At 38.4% G+C, this 15,479-nt stretch overlaps 1 protein-coding gene across 1 annotated transcript; it reads left to right on the plus strand.

Moving 5' to 3' along the window:
* Positions 1 to 1,650: 1,650 nt before the first annotated feature.
* LOC306887391 (single-minded homolog 1-A-like) lies at positions 1,651 to 12,696 on the plus strand (the record flags this gene model as incomplete). The annotated part of the gene is made up of 11 exons (XM_079445077.1): positions 1,651 to 1,825; positions 4,513 to 4,595; positions 4,983 to 5,072; positions 5,193 to 5,301; positions 5,385 to 5,470; positions 5,781 to 5,980; positions 6,912 to 7,018; positions 7,659 to 7,806; positions 10,486 to 10,651; positions 11,252 to 11,654; positions 12,008 to 12,696. 11 exons carry the CDS (start codon positions 1,651 to 1,653, stop codon positions 12,694 to 12,696), a joined length of 2,256 nt encoding a protein of 751 aa, XP_079301203.1.
* Positions 12,697 to 15,479: the final 2,783 nt, after the last annotated feature.

Here is a 15,479-nt window from a genome sequence, read left to right on the forward strand (position 1 = left end):
TTTTCCACTGACGCCGTTTAATCAGCAGCAAATTCAGGCTTTAGGAAAAGGTTAAAGCAGCATCAAGCGTTTCGTGTGCAGGGCGCATCCTGTCTGATTTTCTCCTGCTGCAGGTGATTTCCTATTACAGACACAGACTGCTGCCCTCCTGAGATGCACACACTCAAAAAAGAGCTTTTTTTTTTTGCATCAACATTTGATGCACAAAATATTTTTTTTCCCTCTCCTTAAAAATGTTATGATTTTAGTTTCTTATCATAGTAACACAATAAATCTTTCATCATATTGATATCACAAAAAAAGGCCAGGACTAAAACAGTGGTTGTATCTATATAAAATAAGAACAAAACTGAAGCCTGCCACAGTGGACAAAATTGCCGGCTCTTTATTCAACAGGGAAGAAGAGTGGGATTTACTCTCATAATCACATATTAATACTTGTGTTATCGTTCATGGACAACAAATGATTTTGCTGTATATATGAATTGCTGCAGAATCATTTTAGTTAAACCGTAAGAAAATAGGACCATAATAACTGTTCAATAATAAGCAGCATTTTATGTAAAATGTCTTTAAAAAAAAACAGGAGAACGTGCAATTTATTTATATGTATGTATTGCATATTTGCAAGTTTAAAAATAGCTACAATGTTTTATGTTGGATATTTTAGATGATTGATTAATCCTCTTCTTTAGGCTAATGAGATAGAGAGAGAGTCAGAGAACTTTAAATGCAGATATTATTCATAGTGCGTTACGGGTCAGGGGTCAGGGGAGATTTGACATGGAGCGGCCGCTAGTCAATGCGATCCAATGGGAAAATCCTGTCTGGTCCTTCAGTGTCCAATGAGCTGGGATCAGGGGGAGGGCCCGTGTGCTGCTCAGACAGAAAGAGACTTCAACAAACTCTCCTCCAAACAAGATCCTTCTGGATACAAAGATACGATGTTTCCTGTGTTTGCTGTGGAGCTCGGCATGAATTAACGCGCGAGCGCAGCTCTGGATATGTGTCGTTGTGGAGTTATGAACTTATGAAGACTATGCAAGCTTGCAGTGTGGTCTGATATGAGGTAAGAAGACGTGCATGTTTTAGCATATCGTGAAACGTAAAAGTTATACTTAAGCAAAATATGGAAATTATAAATGCGATGTAATCAAATACATCCAATACGGAGCAAATATCAAGCCTGCCCGCAGACAGAAAATGCGTAGTTTAGCCTATATAGGCCATCGTAAATATACATGTAATAAGAATAAATAAAGGTTTTTCATAAGTTAAAAGACACGTGCGTTTTAAAGTAGGAAGAGAAATGAACGCGCGCTCTGCTGTTTTCCAGGAATATCACGCGCATCTGATGCATGGATAGAAGATTCTGGGCCCGAGTGGATTTCATGTGTGTGTAACATAAGACTCAAAGCGGATGAAACAAACTAATCATTATCATGAAGCTGTGTTCGTCTCGCATCTGCTTGTAAGACATCTCAGGAGCCTCCGTGAATTGCTGGGAATCGGTGATGGCAGGAACACCTTCAGGACGTCTCTGAAACCTTCCCATGTCTGTGAAACTGCTGGAGACCTCACGCATGCGGTTGAGTTTGTGTTGTGGAGAGATTGAAGCGAACAGCAGAAGGGTCTGAGACACCTGAGAGCATGAAGGAGAAGTCGAAGAACGCGGCGCGGACGCGGAGGGAGAAGGAGAACAGCGAGTTCTATGAGCTGGCCAAACTACTGCCTCTGCCCTCGGCCATCACCTCACAGCTGGACAAAGCCTCCATCATCAGACTCGCCACCAGCTACCTGAAGATGAGGATCGTCTTCCCAGAAGGTGCGTCGGTCATTACCCATGTTTTGGTCATCATCTTCTGCGGTGTCGCTAAATGATTCATTCATTTTAGGAAGCTTAACATCATTCTTGGTGTTCTTGCCAACTGTAATAATCATAATAATAAAAATATAACCTACAAATATTATCGCTACTGTTTATTATTAGTAGTAGTATTAGTCTCGGTGCTGTAAAATATTAATAATTCAGATATTATTATTATTATTTATTATTATTATTATTTATTATTATAATTATTAAGTGTATTAGGATGTATGAAAAATAAAAAATGTTGATAACTACAAAAAAAAAAGTGTATTAGGCTATTTGTTTAAAATGATTTTGTTTCGATCTAGATATAGCTGTCAGTTAGGATTTCATGCACACAATTTGCAGAAAGCATGCATGAGTCATATCAAACATACTATTAAATTGCGGTGTTAATAAATAAGATGTTTTAACAGATTTTCGTTTTTAAAAATACAAACACGGAGCAAAAACATTATGGCCGTTGCCTCATTGCAGCAGCTTTTCTTTTCTTTTTTTTAAATAAAGCAACAAATATAGGCTATATTTTGTAATTGTGTGTACGATGGCATACCCCAAAACTCACGATTTGTTTTTATTGATATTATTATTATTATTAGTCTTTTATTATTAGCCTATTATACTAATAATAATTAAGAAAAATATTTCGTGTATGTATGTGGTGATTGGTGATTTTGTGCATCAATATATATGAACATGAAAAGGCTTTCGTGAATTTGAAGACAATCAGCGCCAATTATCACCGTCCCATCGACACGCGTCTTTATACACCACATACATACACGAAATATTTTTCTTAATTAATATTAGTATAATAGGCAAATAATAAAAGACTAATAATAATATCAATAAAATCAAATCGTGAGTTTTTGGGTATGCCGTCACTCAGCACGGGTTTGAGACAATTAACATCAGAAACAAGCTCCTGGAGACTAAAACTGTGACGAGTAATAATATCAAGACTAATAAAAATAAAAACACCTTAAAGAGTGTAAAACATCTCCATCAACACACGCGCGACTGTATGATTTAAATCGTTTTTCTTTTGTATTTTATGTGTTGTGTTTGTATTTCCTGTTCGATATACATGATGTAGGCTATGTTAATATGTATTTCTAATATAATGACTGATTAACACGTTCTGGAAACGAAGTTTCTTCTTTGATCAAATGAAAGTGAGAAACATACAGTAATATCTTCTGGGCTTGCGGTGCATATGAATCAAATGCATCTCTCTCCATCCAGCCAGAGAGATACTAAAGCATGTACCTTCCTGCAGCATGTGCTTTACTCGTGTTTTTAAACGCAATGTGACTGAAGCAGCGCGCCTGGGTTAAAGGTCAGCGAGGTCATGTGAGACAGGAAAGTCTTATTAGAAATTAAGGTGTTTTTATGGAGATTATTTATTGCTCGGCTGTGAAGAGAATAACTCTGACGGACACTGCTGTCAGCATTTCATTCAGGCGGTGGTTTCTGTTTTTATTCATGAGTTATTTTAGTAAGTCGGTCTTTCGCTCAGATTTGCATTTTATTCGTATTATTAGCGATTTCCTCATTTTTATTCGTATTATTAGCGATTTACTCATTTTTATTTGTATTATTAGCGATTTAATATTTTTATTCGTATTATTAGCCATTTTATCTTTTTATTCGTATTATTAGCCATTTTATATTTTTTATTCGTAGGCTATTATTAGCGATTTTATCTTTTTTATTCGTATTATTAGCGATTTCCTCTTGGACGCAAAATCTGTTTTAGAGTTATTCGACAATTAAAAATGTCAGAAGCTTATTAAAAACGATTGTTTGCATTCGAGAGTAAAATCTGATGTTTTGTAGGCTAATTTCGTGTGAGGGTGCATTAGGCTTCATGCTGGAGAACATCTCGGGCCTGAAGAGACTAAAACGAAACGCGTTCACAGAAGAAACAGAAGAATTGTTTTAATGTGAGTCTCCGCTGGAGAGATGCAGTGATGTTTTGTTTACTGTGAGGAGGTTTCTGATGTAAGGTTATGAGATATTTCATAGCTTCGCTTCGGATCCATCGGCTCTGGGTCAGGCTGCATTTATCACAGCAACTATTATTATTTTCATTTGATTAATGTTTCGACAATTTATTATTATTATTATTATTATTATTATTATTATTTAATAAAGCTAAATATTAGCTCTGTCGATCATCTTAAAAGCAGCAAGAGAAAATGTTTTTTATGATCTGTCCGTTAAATATGTATTGCTTCTGGAAGAATGTGGTTATTTTTCAGATTGTTTGATAGACGCGGAGTCATGTTTGTTTAATGCTTCGCTTCTCATCTGATGTTTGTTTTCCTGTGATTTGGATTGAGTTTGTCAGACTGTTTGCTTTATCGACTTTCTCCATCATAAATATCCTCATTTACATTCAGCGTGTTTATAGTCGGTTCACTCTTCAAATATTGATCGTCACATGACGATAGACTATTATTTTTGTTGTTGTAGATTTTTATTGTTTGTTTGTTTGTTTTCCCGTCAAAACGAATTTCATTAGAGACATTTTATTTATGCGCTAAGGTTGGTTTTGTAAGGCTAGCTCTGATGGGTTGTCATATAATGAAGGCTGGTCATAATAAGGGTGTTTTTGGGGTGTTTTGGGTGTTCCGCAGGTCTCGGGGAATCCTGGGGTCATGTGAGTCGCGCGAGCTCTCTGGAGAATGTGGGCCGAGAGTTAGGATCGCATCTGCTTCAGGTACACACTTTACTATTATTATTATTATTATTATTTGTAGGCATAATAATTATTCTGGTATCGATGATGTTATACTGAATTCGTCTTACAGTTCCAGTTGTGCATCGCTAGTGAATCTATTCCGCGATAAACCGTCTAAATATCGATATTTGTTTCTTGCGAAGACTTTCATAATTTCCTTAAATTATTACATTTTTATAAGTGCTTCCTGCCTCTATGTAAGCTATGATTTTGAATTATTGTTATAATTGAATATGAAAGCTTAGGCTCCCGATTCAACTGAATATTACCTAAGCTGATTTCTAAGAGCTAATGATGCTTTAATAATATAAGAACTAATTAATTTACATTAATGCACGATTTTAAATTTGTTTATATTTTCTTTAGACTTTGGATGGCTTCATTTTTGTGGTAGCTCCTGATGGGAAAATCATGTACATTTCTGAAACTGCATCAGTGCATTTAGGGTTGTCACAGGTAAAGTGCACATTTATGTATTTACTACTAATTGCTTTTATTTAAGACCTATTTATATTCAGCCTATGTCACAGTGTTTCTGGCAGCTTTGACTGCAATGACAAAAGTCCATTTTAACAGGTAGAGCTGACGGGGAACAGCATTTATGAATACATCCACCCTGCAGACCACGACGAGATGACCGCCGTCCTGACGGCTCACCAGCCGTATCATTCACACTTCGTCCACGGTGAGACATCCTTCACACACAAACCTATTCATCTTCCCTCAAACCGCTCCTTCACCCTCTTCTGCTTCCTGATCTTTTTCTAGAATATGAAATGGAAAGATCTTTTTTCCTGAGAATGAAATGCGTCCTTGCTAAAAGAAATGCTGGCTTGACGTGTGGTGGTTACAAGGTAGGCTATTATAGTTTTATTCCCTTTTTATGTGTGATGTTTAATAAAACGGTCTCCACAGATGCATAAAAATATATACTGTTTTTAATGTCTTCCTTCATTGTGTAGTAGAGATCTTTAGCTATTTTTAATGCTATTGTGCCCAATAGGCATCGTATTTTAAAACATTAGACAAATACAAAGACTTCTGATGTATGTGCAAGCCAAGGCAAAGAATATTTACATGTAAGCCATAACACAAGATAGCATAGAGATGATTACAGATGCAGTGAACTATAATACAGATGTGTGTGACCATGATCTCCGACAGGTAATTCACTGCAGCGGCTATCTGAAGATCCGTCAGTACAGTTTAGATATGTCTCCGTTTGACGGCTGTTATCAGAACGTGGGTCTGGTGGCTGTTGGTCACTCTCTCCCCCCCAGCGCAGTAACCGAGATCAAGCTCTACAGCAATATGTTCATGTTCAGAGCCAGCCTGGACATGAAACTCATTTTCCTGGACTCCAGGTACCATGTGTTCATATGATATTGCTGTGTTGATAATATAGGCAACGGGGACCAAAGGTCTGAGACTATGAATGAAAATGCCTCTTTTTTTGGAGCATTGTAGTTACAGATTATTTTATCAGCATAACAATAAAAAAAAAAAAAAAATCATTTGAAAATTCAAAGTTAAACATGAATATCAAAATGTTTCTCTGTGTTTTTGCCATTTAACCTTTTGGCATACACTTAAGCTGCCATGAACAAATCCTGATGATCATGTTCTCCAATGTTCCAGAGATAATCGTACAAGGGAGAGTACATGATGGCACTAATTTGCTTGCATTTGATAAGTGACCAGAGAGAGAGAGAGAGAGAAGAATCGTCAGTGTGCTATTCATTTTATATCATCGAGACCAAATAAGGCTCAATATCAGAATCCGCAATATGTATATTTAATTTGATTTCATAATCTTTCTCTAAATGAATGAAATGTAAAAAAAAAAAAAATAGATTTTCAGCGTGGTCTCGGAACCTTCTTGTCTGTGCATGTGTGCCTCTATCACATAACCATTCTTTAAACAAACAAAAGAAGAAAAAAAAGTATATTTGCTGTTTTCAGTGTGTATCTCAGACCTTTGGATACTATATATATATATATATATATATATATATATATATATATATATATATATATATATATATATAATATATTATGAAAAATAATTTCCAAAGCATCAAATTCTTGTCTGTGTATGTGTGCCTCTATGATTGTGTAAATGCAGCTTTGTATATATATCCATATTCCATATTCTGTGTTTAGCGAGACACACATGCGCGTTTGCACGTTGGGCTTGCGTTTAAGCAAATTTGTCCCGTTCCTGCACGTGCTAGTGTGTGGACAGGTGTTTGTGCTCATGCCAACACCATTGTTATTCTGTTCTGTGTTTGTCAGGGTTGCGGAGCTCACTGGCTACGAGCCGCAAGACTTAATAGAGAAGACACTTTATCATCACGTCCACAGCTGTGACACTTTCCATCTCCGCTGTGCGCACCACTTGTGTGAGTTAGGTTTGTTTTTCCTCATTCCTCTGGTTACGTCCCCTTTACAGCATCTAATAATAACAGCAGCTTTAGTGATGACTGACATCGCTCACCATCATGAGCGCCTTCGCGTCTTCAGGGCACAACTGAGCGTGGTAATTGATAACACCATGTTATAGGAGATGAATGTGATTTCCCTGTCTCAACATACCGATATGAGCATGATCTTAGATTAAACATGCAATCTATTAGTAACCAAATTAGTGAACCGGATTGGAAATTCGTTTTTTTTTTTTTTCTGCACGTTTAGTACTTAAAAATATTTTTCTACTATCCATTGTTTTATCTATTACATTCCTGATTGCAGTACAACACAGCTTATTAAGAGAGACAATATTTGACATTATTTGCTATAAATAGTTATTAGGCTGAAAGAGAAACGGCAGTTTAAACATGCAAATGAAAGCAGTAATTAGCTTTCCTGAATAAGAAAGATTAAATGAACCACACGTAAGGCCAAAAAAAAACACAATGTTGCTGATGGAAATAAACAACAAATTAATGAATCGTTTTTTCATTTTGTTTTGCAAAAGAAGCGTGTGAAGTGAAAGTGTCAGAAATGTTCTCGAATTGATTGCGTGTGTTTTTCTCTCTGCAGTGTTGGTAAAAGGACAAGTCACCACCAAATACTACCGATTCCTGGCTAAGCAGGGTGGGTGGGTGTGGGTACAGAGTTACGCTACTATCGTCCACAACAGCAGATCGTCCAGACCACACTGCATCGTCAGTGTCAACTACGTCCTCACGTGAGTACACTATGTAAAGCTTGTTATGCCTCTTCAAATATGCATCTTCAAAACATCATGAGATCTTTATACCCTGTTGTTTAATTGTCATCAATTAAATTCAGATAACGAACACTGATTTCTATGCAAGGCTATAAATTCATGTATTTATTATCATTTTCATAGTTTATTTTTTGAAGACTTTTGTATTCGTAACCCCTGATTTTTGTGCTTCACTGTTTCCTTTATTAATAGCCTGTATAAAGAATACAAATACCTACTACATATCGGGGGTTTATAATTACAATTTGCAATAACTGTTTTCTATTTTAATATATTTTGAAATCTAATTTATTCCTGTGATGGCAAAGCTGAATTTATCAGCCATAGTCTTCAGCATCCCAGGAATCCATTCTAATATGCCAGTTTGCTGCTCAAGAAATGTTTCTTATTATTATTATTATTATTATTATTATTATCAGTGTTGAAAATGGTTTTGTTTTTTCAGGATTCTTTGATGAATAGAAAGTTCAAAAGAACATTTACTTGAAATGGAAATCTTTTTTTAACATTCTACAAGTCTTTGTCACTCTTAATCAATTTAACGCATCCTTTCTGAATGAAAATATCAATTTCTTAAAAAAATCTTACTGACTCACAACTTTTAAACGGTAGTGTATATGCAAGTAAAATTATATTTTCAAATGAATTAATATACTTGCACCATAACATGGGACACTTAATTTAAAACAAAAAATAACTTGCTGCTTATTAATTTAGGTATGGTGTAGGATTAAGGGATCTACAATATGGTCATGCAGAATAAGGCATTAATATGTGCTCTACTTGAATCCAGTTGTACATGTCTAACATGCATGCAGTGTATTAGGCAAAAGTGTAGTATCCCATATAATTTCTTAAAGCTTCTGTCTACAGTTGTGTTGAGTTGTCCACATTATTCCACTATTACACAGCTAAAAGGCCTCTCTCAGTGACTTACAACTAGCAATAGATTCAGTACAATATCATTAAGGTTCAAATTTATGGTGTTTGCAAGTCCAGCCGTGCCAGTGACAGAGCGAGTTAAAGCTGCCCTGATGCTCATCGGTCAGTTCGAAGTGTCATTCCTGTTCTTGCTTTATAAAATATGCCAGCTGCATGTACAGAAACTGCATGGGAGCCAGGGGTCGTGGGTGATTTATTTGTCATGCATTCATACTGACAAACTCTGTGCATTACCACAATGAACTTTTCCACTGGAACTCTCTGGAAAGAATGAAGCGGGATTGAGCAATGGAGCCATCGCTCACACTACGGTTTTGAGAGAGGGACATATGGAAGAGTGAAGCGCAGCATTTGTGTGCACACTTCCAGAGAGCCTATTAGAAGCGATGCCAGCATCTGGAGCAACGACCCCCCCTCCCTCCCAGCCCCACTCGTTCTGCCTCCTTTGCTATCTATCTGTTACAGATGTAAATGAATTGTGCGCTATAAAAGCCTTCATTAAAACAGTGGATTGCTTTTAATATGCCAGTCTGCCCATAGCCCGCGAGTGTCAGATAGCACTTCATCCACAGCCATAAAGGAAAAGTGTTTATGAGGTTTAATTAATAGGCTGTAAAGATGAGTGTTTATAGCTCACAGCTTGCTAAGAGTTCTCTTTTTTTTGGTGATATTCCCCACCATCATCCATCATTCAGTTTCCTTGAGAAGAATGATTTCCTTAAAAGTGTGCGTCGCAGTGTAGACATCACGAGTGCGAGTTTCCCGTTTAACCTCTCCACATGTGCTCTCATTCAGAAATGCACAGCTAGTCTTTAGTGAGAAAAGGAAGCGAGGTGGATATGCCTGGCGTCTTGTCGTGGTGTTATCAGAGTCTACTCACACGGGCTGTGAGGTGTGAAATGAGATTGTGTGTGAGAGAGAGAATGGCGGCTGAGCTGAATGAGACCGTGTATGCGCGCTAAACCACTGACACTGACCAACCTGTTGCATCACCTTAAGGCTTTTGGCTTCTTTCGACAGGCCTTGACCTCAGAAAAACTCAGTATTTACATAGAGCGTACAAAGACAGCATCAACTTCATGAGATCCCGTGGGTCTGCGAGTGCATTTGTGCGGGTGCATGTGAGAAAGTGTATGTCGGTCTTTTTCCAAGATGTTGCCATCTGCGTGCAATCCCATTAGTCTGCGTGCTGTCTGAGCCAGCCTGCTAGGCCTCAGGAGGGAAGCTGGCGTTGGGCGCCTGGCTAGCATATGCTCTAGCCGTCGTTTTCTGAAAGTTATACATCACTGGGAACAGAAATCCATACAGCACTTTACTGAGAAATCAATTCCCATTTCCTAGTTATGCCTTATGTGGTGATCCCTGTGTGGGTTTGATTTAGCCAGACATAGCTCTTAATCTCACTGTGTATTTGAACAGAGCCTCCAGCCCTCTGCCGTATGTTTGTAGGAGCCTTTTTCCAATCCTGCAGGAGAAACAATGCAATTCATTTTCTGTCCTTGAGTCTTCCTCACACACTGCTTCACAAATGAGCATGGAGCCTGAAGCATCTAAAGAAAAAGCCTGACCATACATTTCTCTGAGTGGTTAACATGAAAAGGAAAAATGCACCAGTAAACAGTAATACTGAGATAAGCAGTGTAGTTGCACACCTGGTTGGGTTCGAGGCTCAGTGTTGCTGTCCTTCCCCAACAGGGACACGGAGTACAAAGGACTACAGTTGTCCTTAGATCAGGTGACGTCCACCAAACCCTCGTTCACCTACAACAGCCCGTCTAACCCCATCAGCGAGAACAGAAGAGTTGGCAAAAGCAGAGTCTCCCGTACCAAGACCAAAACAAGACTCTCTCCCTATTCACAGGTTAGTATCACAGTAATGCCTTACATTTGACTGGTCATGGTATATAGAGAGCACTAGGATGGTCTTCTGTTGCTGGGAAGACTTCTAATGTGATTTACACATCTATGACATGCCTAGTCGTTCCTTAAGTAACATTTCCATAAACCAATCATTGCCTTCTAATTTTAGGTGTTGGGTTATGGATAGGGTTAGGGCCTGCAACAACATGCAATCATTGCACTATAATTTTAAGGGTAGGTTTGAGGTAAAGTTGCGGATATATGTAGGACTTGGATGATAGGAATGTTGGGTGTTGATTCAGCGTCACGTTATATTTGTGTAAATCACTCTGTGCACAATTTCAACTTTGCCCTCAGTGATAAATTTATAAGTTTGACCATCCCATTGGACAAGTTGGACGTGTTACTGGAGGCACCCCAAGACTACACATTTTCGTACTTGCCCTAATCAAATACACCGGAATCAGCAGACTTGTAGAATCTCCAAGACTTGAAATGGGTGGATTAGATAAGAGAGCCATCCAATGAGTGTACTGCTGGCGTGCCTCCAGGTACAGGGTGAGGACACACTGTATTAATGCATATTTGTTTTTTTGTGCAGTATCCGGGTTTCCCCACGGATCGCTCGGAGTCGGATCAGGATAGTCCGTGGGGAGGGAGTCCACTCACTGACTCTGCGTCTCCTCAGCTTCTGGAGCAGTGTGAAGGCATAGACTCCTCATGCGTGTACCGGCAGTTCTCGGAACCACGGCCACTCTGCTACGGCCTACCACTGACAGACGACCACCATACCTCCAGCGACCTCTACAGTCACACTCACTCCGAGTCCTGCGAGAGGGGTCGCTGTAAGGCTGGCCGATACTTTCTGGGTACCCCTCAGCCCGGGCGAGAGGCGTGGTGGGGCGCAGCCCGCTCTGTCCTCCCGTTACCCAAGTCTTTATCCGAAAACGGGGACAGTTTCGAAGGTGTGATGCCCCACATCACCTCCATCCATAGCCTGCAAGGTATGTATCTTTCAGTGGATCTGTGGTTAGAAACCAAATGTTTTTCATTTTGGTTCATTTCTTGGAGATTCTACAAGTCTTGGAGATTCAAAACTCGGTCCTGTTGAGTTTAGCTCCAACTTGCCTCAACACACCTGTCTGGAAGGTTTCTAGTATGACCTTGATTAGCTGGTTCAGGTGTGTTTATTTGGAGTTGGCGTTAAACGATGCAGGATACCAGCCCTCCAGGACCGGTTTTGGACACCCCTGATATATTGAGCCCTTGACTTTATCCAAAGAAAAACATTGTTAATTTTTGCTCCTTGGACTGTGTTTGTTTCCTCATGGTAACACTGTTTTTTTCCCTCTTGCAGTGAGGGGTCACTGGGACGAGGACAGCGTGGTCAGCTCACCTGACACGAGCGATTCAGGCGACCGATACCGTGGTGACCAATGTCACGCAAGTCCCCAAGAGCCCAGCAAGATTGAGACATTGATTAGAGCCACGCAACAGATGATCAAAGAGGAGGAAAGTCGTCTGCAGTTGAGAGAGGCTCCTACAGAATTACCTTTGGAGTCTACAAACGGTCTGGCCAAGAGCCACAGCTCATCGTTTCACAGTACCGACTTTCCCCAGTCAGTGTTGCAGAGCGTGGTGTGTCGGGGGCCGGCTCAGGTTATAAGCCCTGCCCCTAGCCCTGTTCCTCTGTCTCGTCTCAGCAGCCCCATCCCTGACAGACTGGGTAAAAGTAAAGACTTCTTGCAAAGCGAGCTCTCCTCTTCTCAGCAACACCAGCAGCCGCTGCCCCTGACGGGCACATGTGCTGTCTCTCCGACTCCAGCGCTATACCCCTCACACCCCCGTCAGTACCTGGAAAAACACACAGCCTACTCTCTCACCAGCTACGCACTAGAACATCTGTACGAAGCAGACAGCTTTAGAGGATACTCCCTGGGTTGCTCAGGTTCCTCCCATTACGACATGGCCACTCATCTACGCATGCAGGCTGAACAAGCACCGGGCCATAAAGGCACCTCCGTCATTATCACCAACGGCAGCTGATGCTTATCAAATCACGAACCGCCACTCAGTGCTTCACCCTCTCACACGAGCTAGCCTAGAATTTCTGATTTGATTTTTTTTTTTTTTTTTCGTTCCTACAAATTCTACAAATACTTTCTTAATTCTTCATTGTTGTCTAATAAAGAAATTAAACATCCTTAAAGCATACATTTACTTAAGCAAAATTGCTTAAGATAGTTTTTTTGTTTTTTCCTTTTTTTTTTTAAATACTGAGGTTTATGCTTAAGCAGAAAAAGCTAAAAGAAAGTAAATAATATTATATTATGCAATTTTGTATAAGTAAATTGATCTTATTTTAAGGATGTTTAGATAATTTTTACTGGAAAACAAGACAAAAATACTGTTTAAGTACACTTTTCCAGTGTATTAAGGGATGTGTGTTCTTGATATCTGTGAAAGGGACATTTGTTCATCTGTTCACAGAGAAGAGATTCCGTAAAAGAGTTTATTTGTCAAATACTTTTATATACCTGATTATGACATTTTTTTTTTTTCTTAACCACTATTATAAGCTGCTTGAATGAATAGAGAGAGTCCAAATCATTTCTCAAAGTAAGAGATTTAATGAGAACCATGAATTATGTGATCTCGTAACCGCACATAGATATGATGGTTTCAAAAATCTACACAGCAAATGTATTTAAATTATTTTATTTTCTGTAGTTCACATTTGGGTTTGGGTCACAATACTTTGTGGTTAAGCTCCATTTAAATTGAAATGATTATTTCTTGTTCATTAGTTTGTTTTTGATGAAACAATTCTACATCCATGACCTCAAATTCCATCCAGGTTTTAGTCATGTGCCCTCTGTACTTGAGACACAGCAGTAGCATATTTTTAACCAGTTCATCTGTGGCACTGGGGAAAATACATTTTAATATTACAAGAAAAATTGAAGTAGCATGCTGATGTACCAGAGATTAACAACTAAGTCTAATTCAAAATGCAGCATTAATTTATAATTGTTTAAAGTTATTGTAGGATTGAATCTTAGTTCATTTGTGTACTGGGATACTTTTTTTAGTTGCATATGCTGTCCATCTGTGTTTGGACCCAATTCAGTCAAAGGCTTGAAGATTCAATTTGAGACTTTTATTTTTGTAAAGAAGAAATTGGTTGAGCACATTATTGTATTATTGAGTTGAGCAAATGTTTTGAGCCTTTTTTGTCCCTCTGCAAGCCTCTAACATGTCAGCCTTTAAAATGAAAACTGAGATTATGCAATTATGAAACACATCTGATTTTATTCAAACAAACGGAACAGTAATAGAAATGAACTAAATGACGACTCTCGCGCTGGTTCGATGGCCCGATGAGTGATTGACTGCTGCAGTGCTGGAAGGCTTCGACCCGAGCTGCAGTTTGGTGTTATTGAGGTTCCACACTGGAGGAGTCCAAAGACTGATATGGACGTTAAAGGGGGGATTTTCTGACAGACTCTACCCCGTACCTCACTCCTTCATGTATTTATAAGAAACTGGCTCTGCTTGGAAAGCTGTTTTTCTCTGAGTGAGAGAAACTCTGAAAAAAAAAAAATATTTATGATGTACATACTCAAAATACACCCCCACCCGTACCAAATAAAATGATGCAAATGTTGCAAAATGGTATTGCAAAATGTATTTATTATGTGAATGAAAAATGTCTTTTGTTTCAAAACATCGCAGTGTGTGTTTATTTATAATTTTCAGTTCTGCGTCTAAATTAAATGCCATTGTTTTCGTTCATGCATCACTGTTTCTAAACATATGAGAAATATTTTAATCTCTTTTCATATTGCAGCAAAACTATTTCGAATAACATTTCAAAATTGGTTCTGCATTTGCTTTTAATCTTGACATTGTTCATCCAGCGAGACCTTGGAGAACTCAGGTGAAAAAGATCTTGGAAATAACAAATATATCCCTAATTTGATCATTATTCATGTTTAATATGATATTTCATACTCACTTGAGAAATTAATAAAGGATTGCAAATATGCTCATTCATTGAAAGGCTGCATGGTTTATTCATTTTGTTTTTGAATCATTTTTTGTCAATTCATTTTTGTGTCAAATTACAGCAGCTTTCAAGATGAATGATTTAATCTAAAAAAGAAGTGGATTTTTCTTTAAATACTTAAGGAAATGCTTAAAATAAAGAAAGAAAGGTGAAGTATGCCATGTTAAATAAAGCAATACATGATGATTATTTAAGCCAGAAAAAAATATATTTTCTGTAGATGGATATCTTTCATATTTCAGGTTTTTTTATCACTCACTGTCATATAGCAATAAATGCTTTTCTACAGATAATGATCACATCCATAATAAAATGCATCTATGAAGATGTATTTGGAGACAGTGAAGACTCTACCACTACAATAGATGACGGGCCTTATTCTATATAAATACAATTATTTTGTGCACAAATTTGCACACATTTATTTCATCTCTGTTGTCTGTGGTCAAATGAAAGAGCGCAAAACAACATGTCGAAGATATGTATATATATTTACGTGCGTTTACCCAGCAGTGGGTGTTTTCCTTTTGCTTTAGGGATTTTGTTCATGGCTGCAAATCATGAAATGAGGCTAAAACACACATTGCAGAGGACAAACATTCAGAAAGGGCTCTTTGAGAGCATTTGTCCGCTCTGCGTTTCATGTGTGCTGTGAAGGAAGCTCAGGTAAACCCTTGGCCGTCCTGACAGGTGTGTTGCTGGGCAACAGTGACTAACACAGACAGCATTAACACACATCAGTGAGCGGAGCTCCATCACA

Source organism: Barbus barbus (assembly GCF_936440315.1).
Source record: "Barbus barbus genome assembly, chromosome: 21".
Lineage (NCBI taxonomy): Eukaryota > Metazoa > Chordata > Actinopteri > Cypriniformes > Cyprinidae > Barbus > Barbus barbus.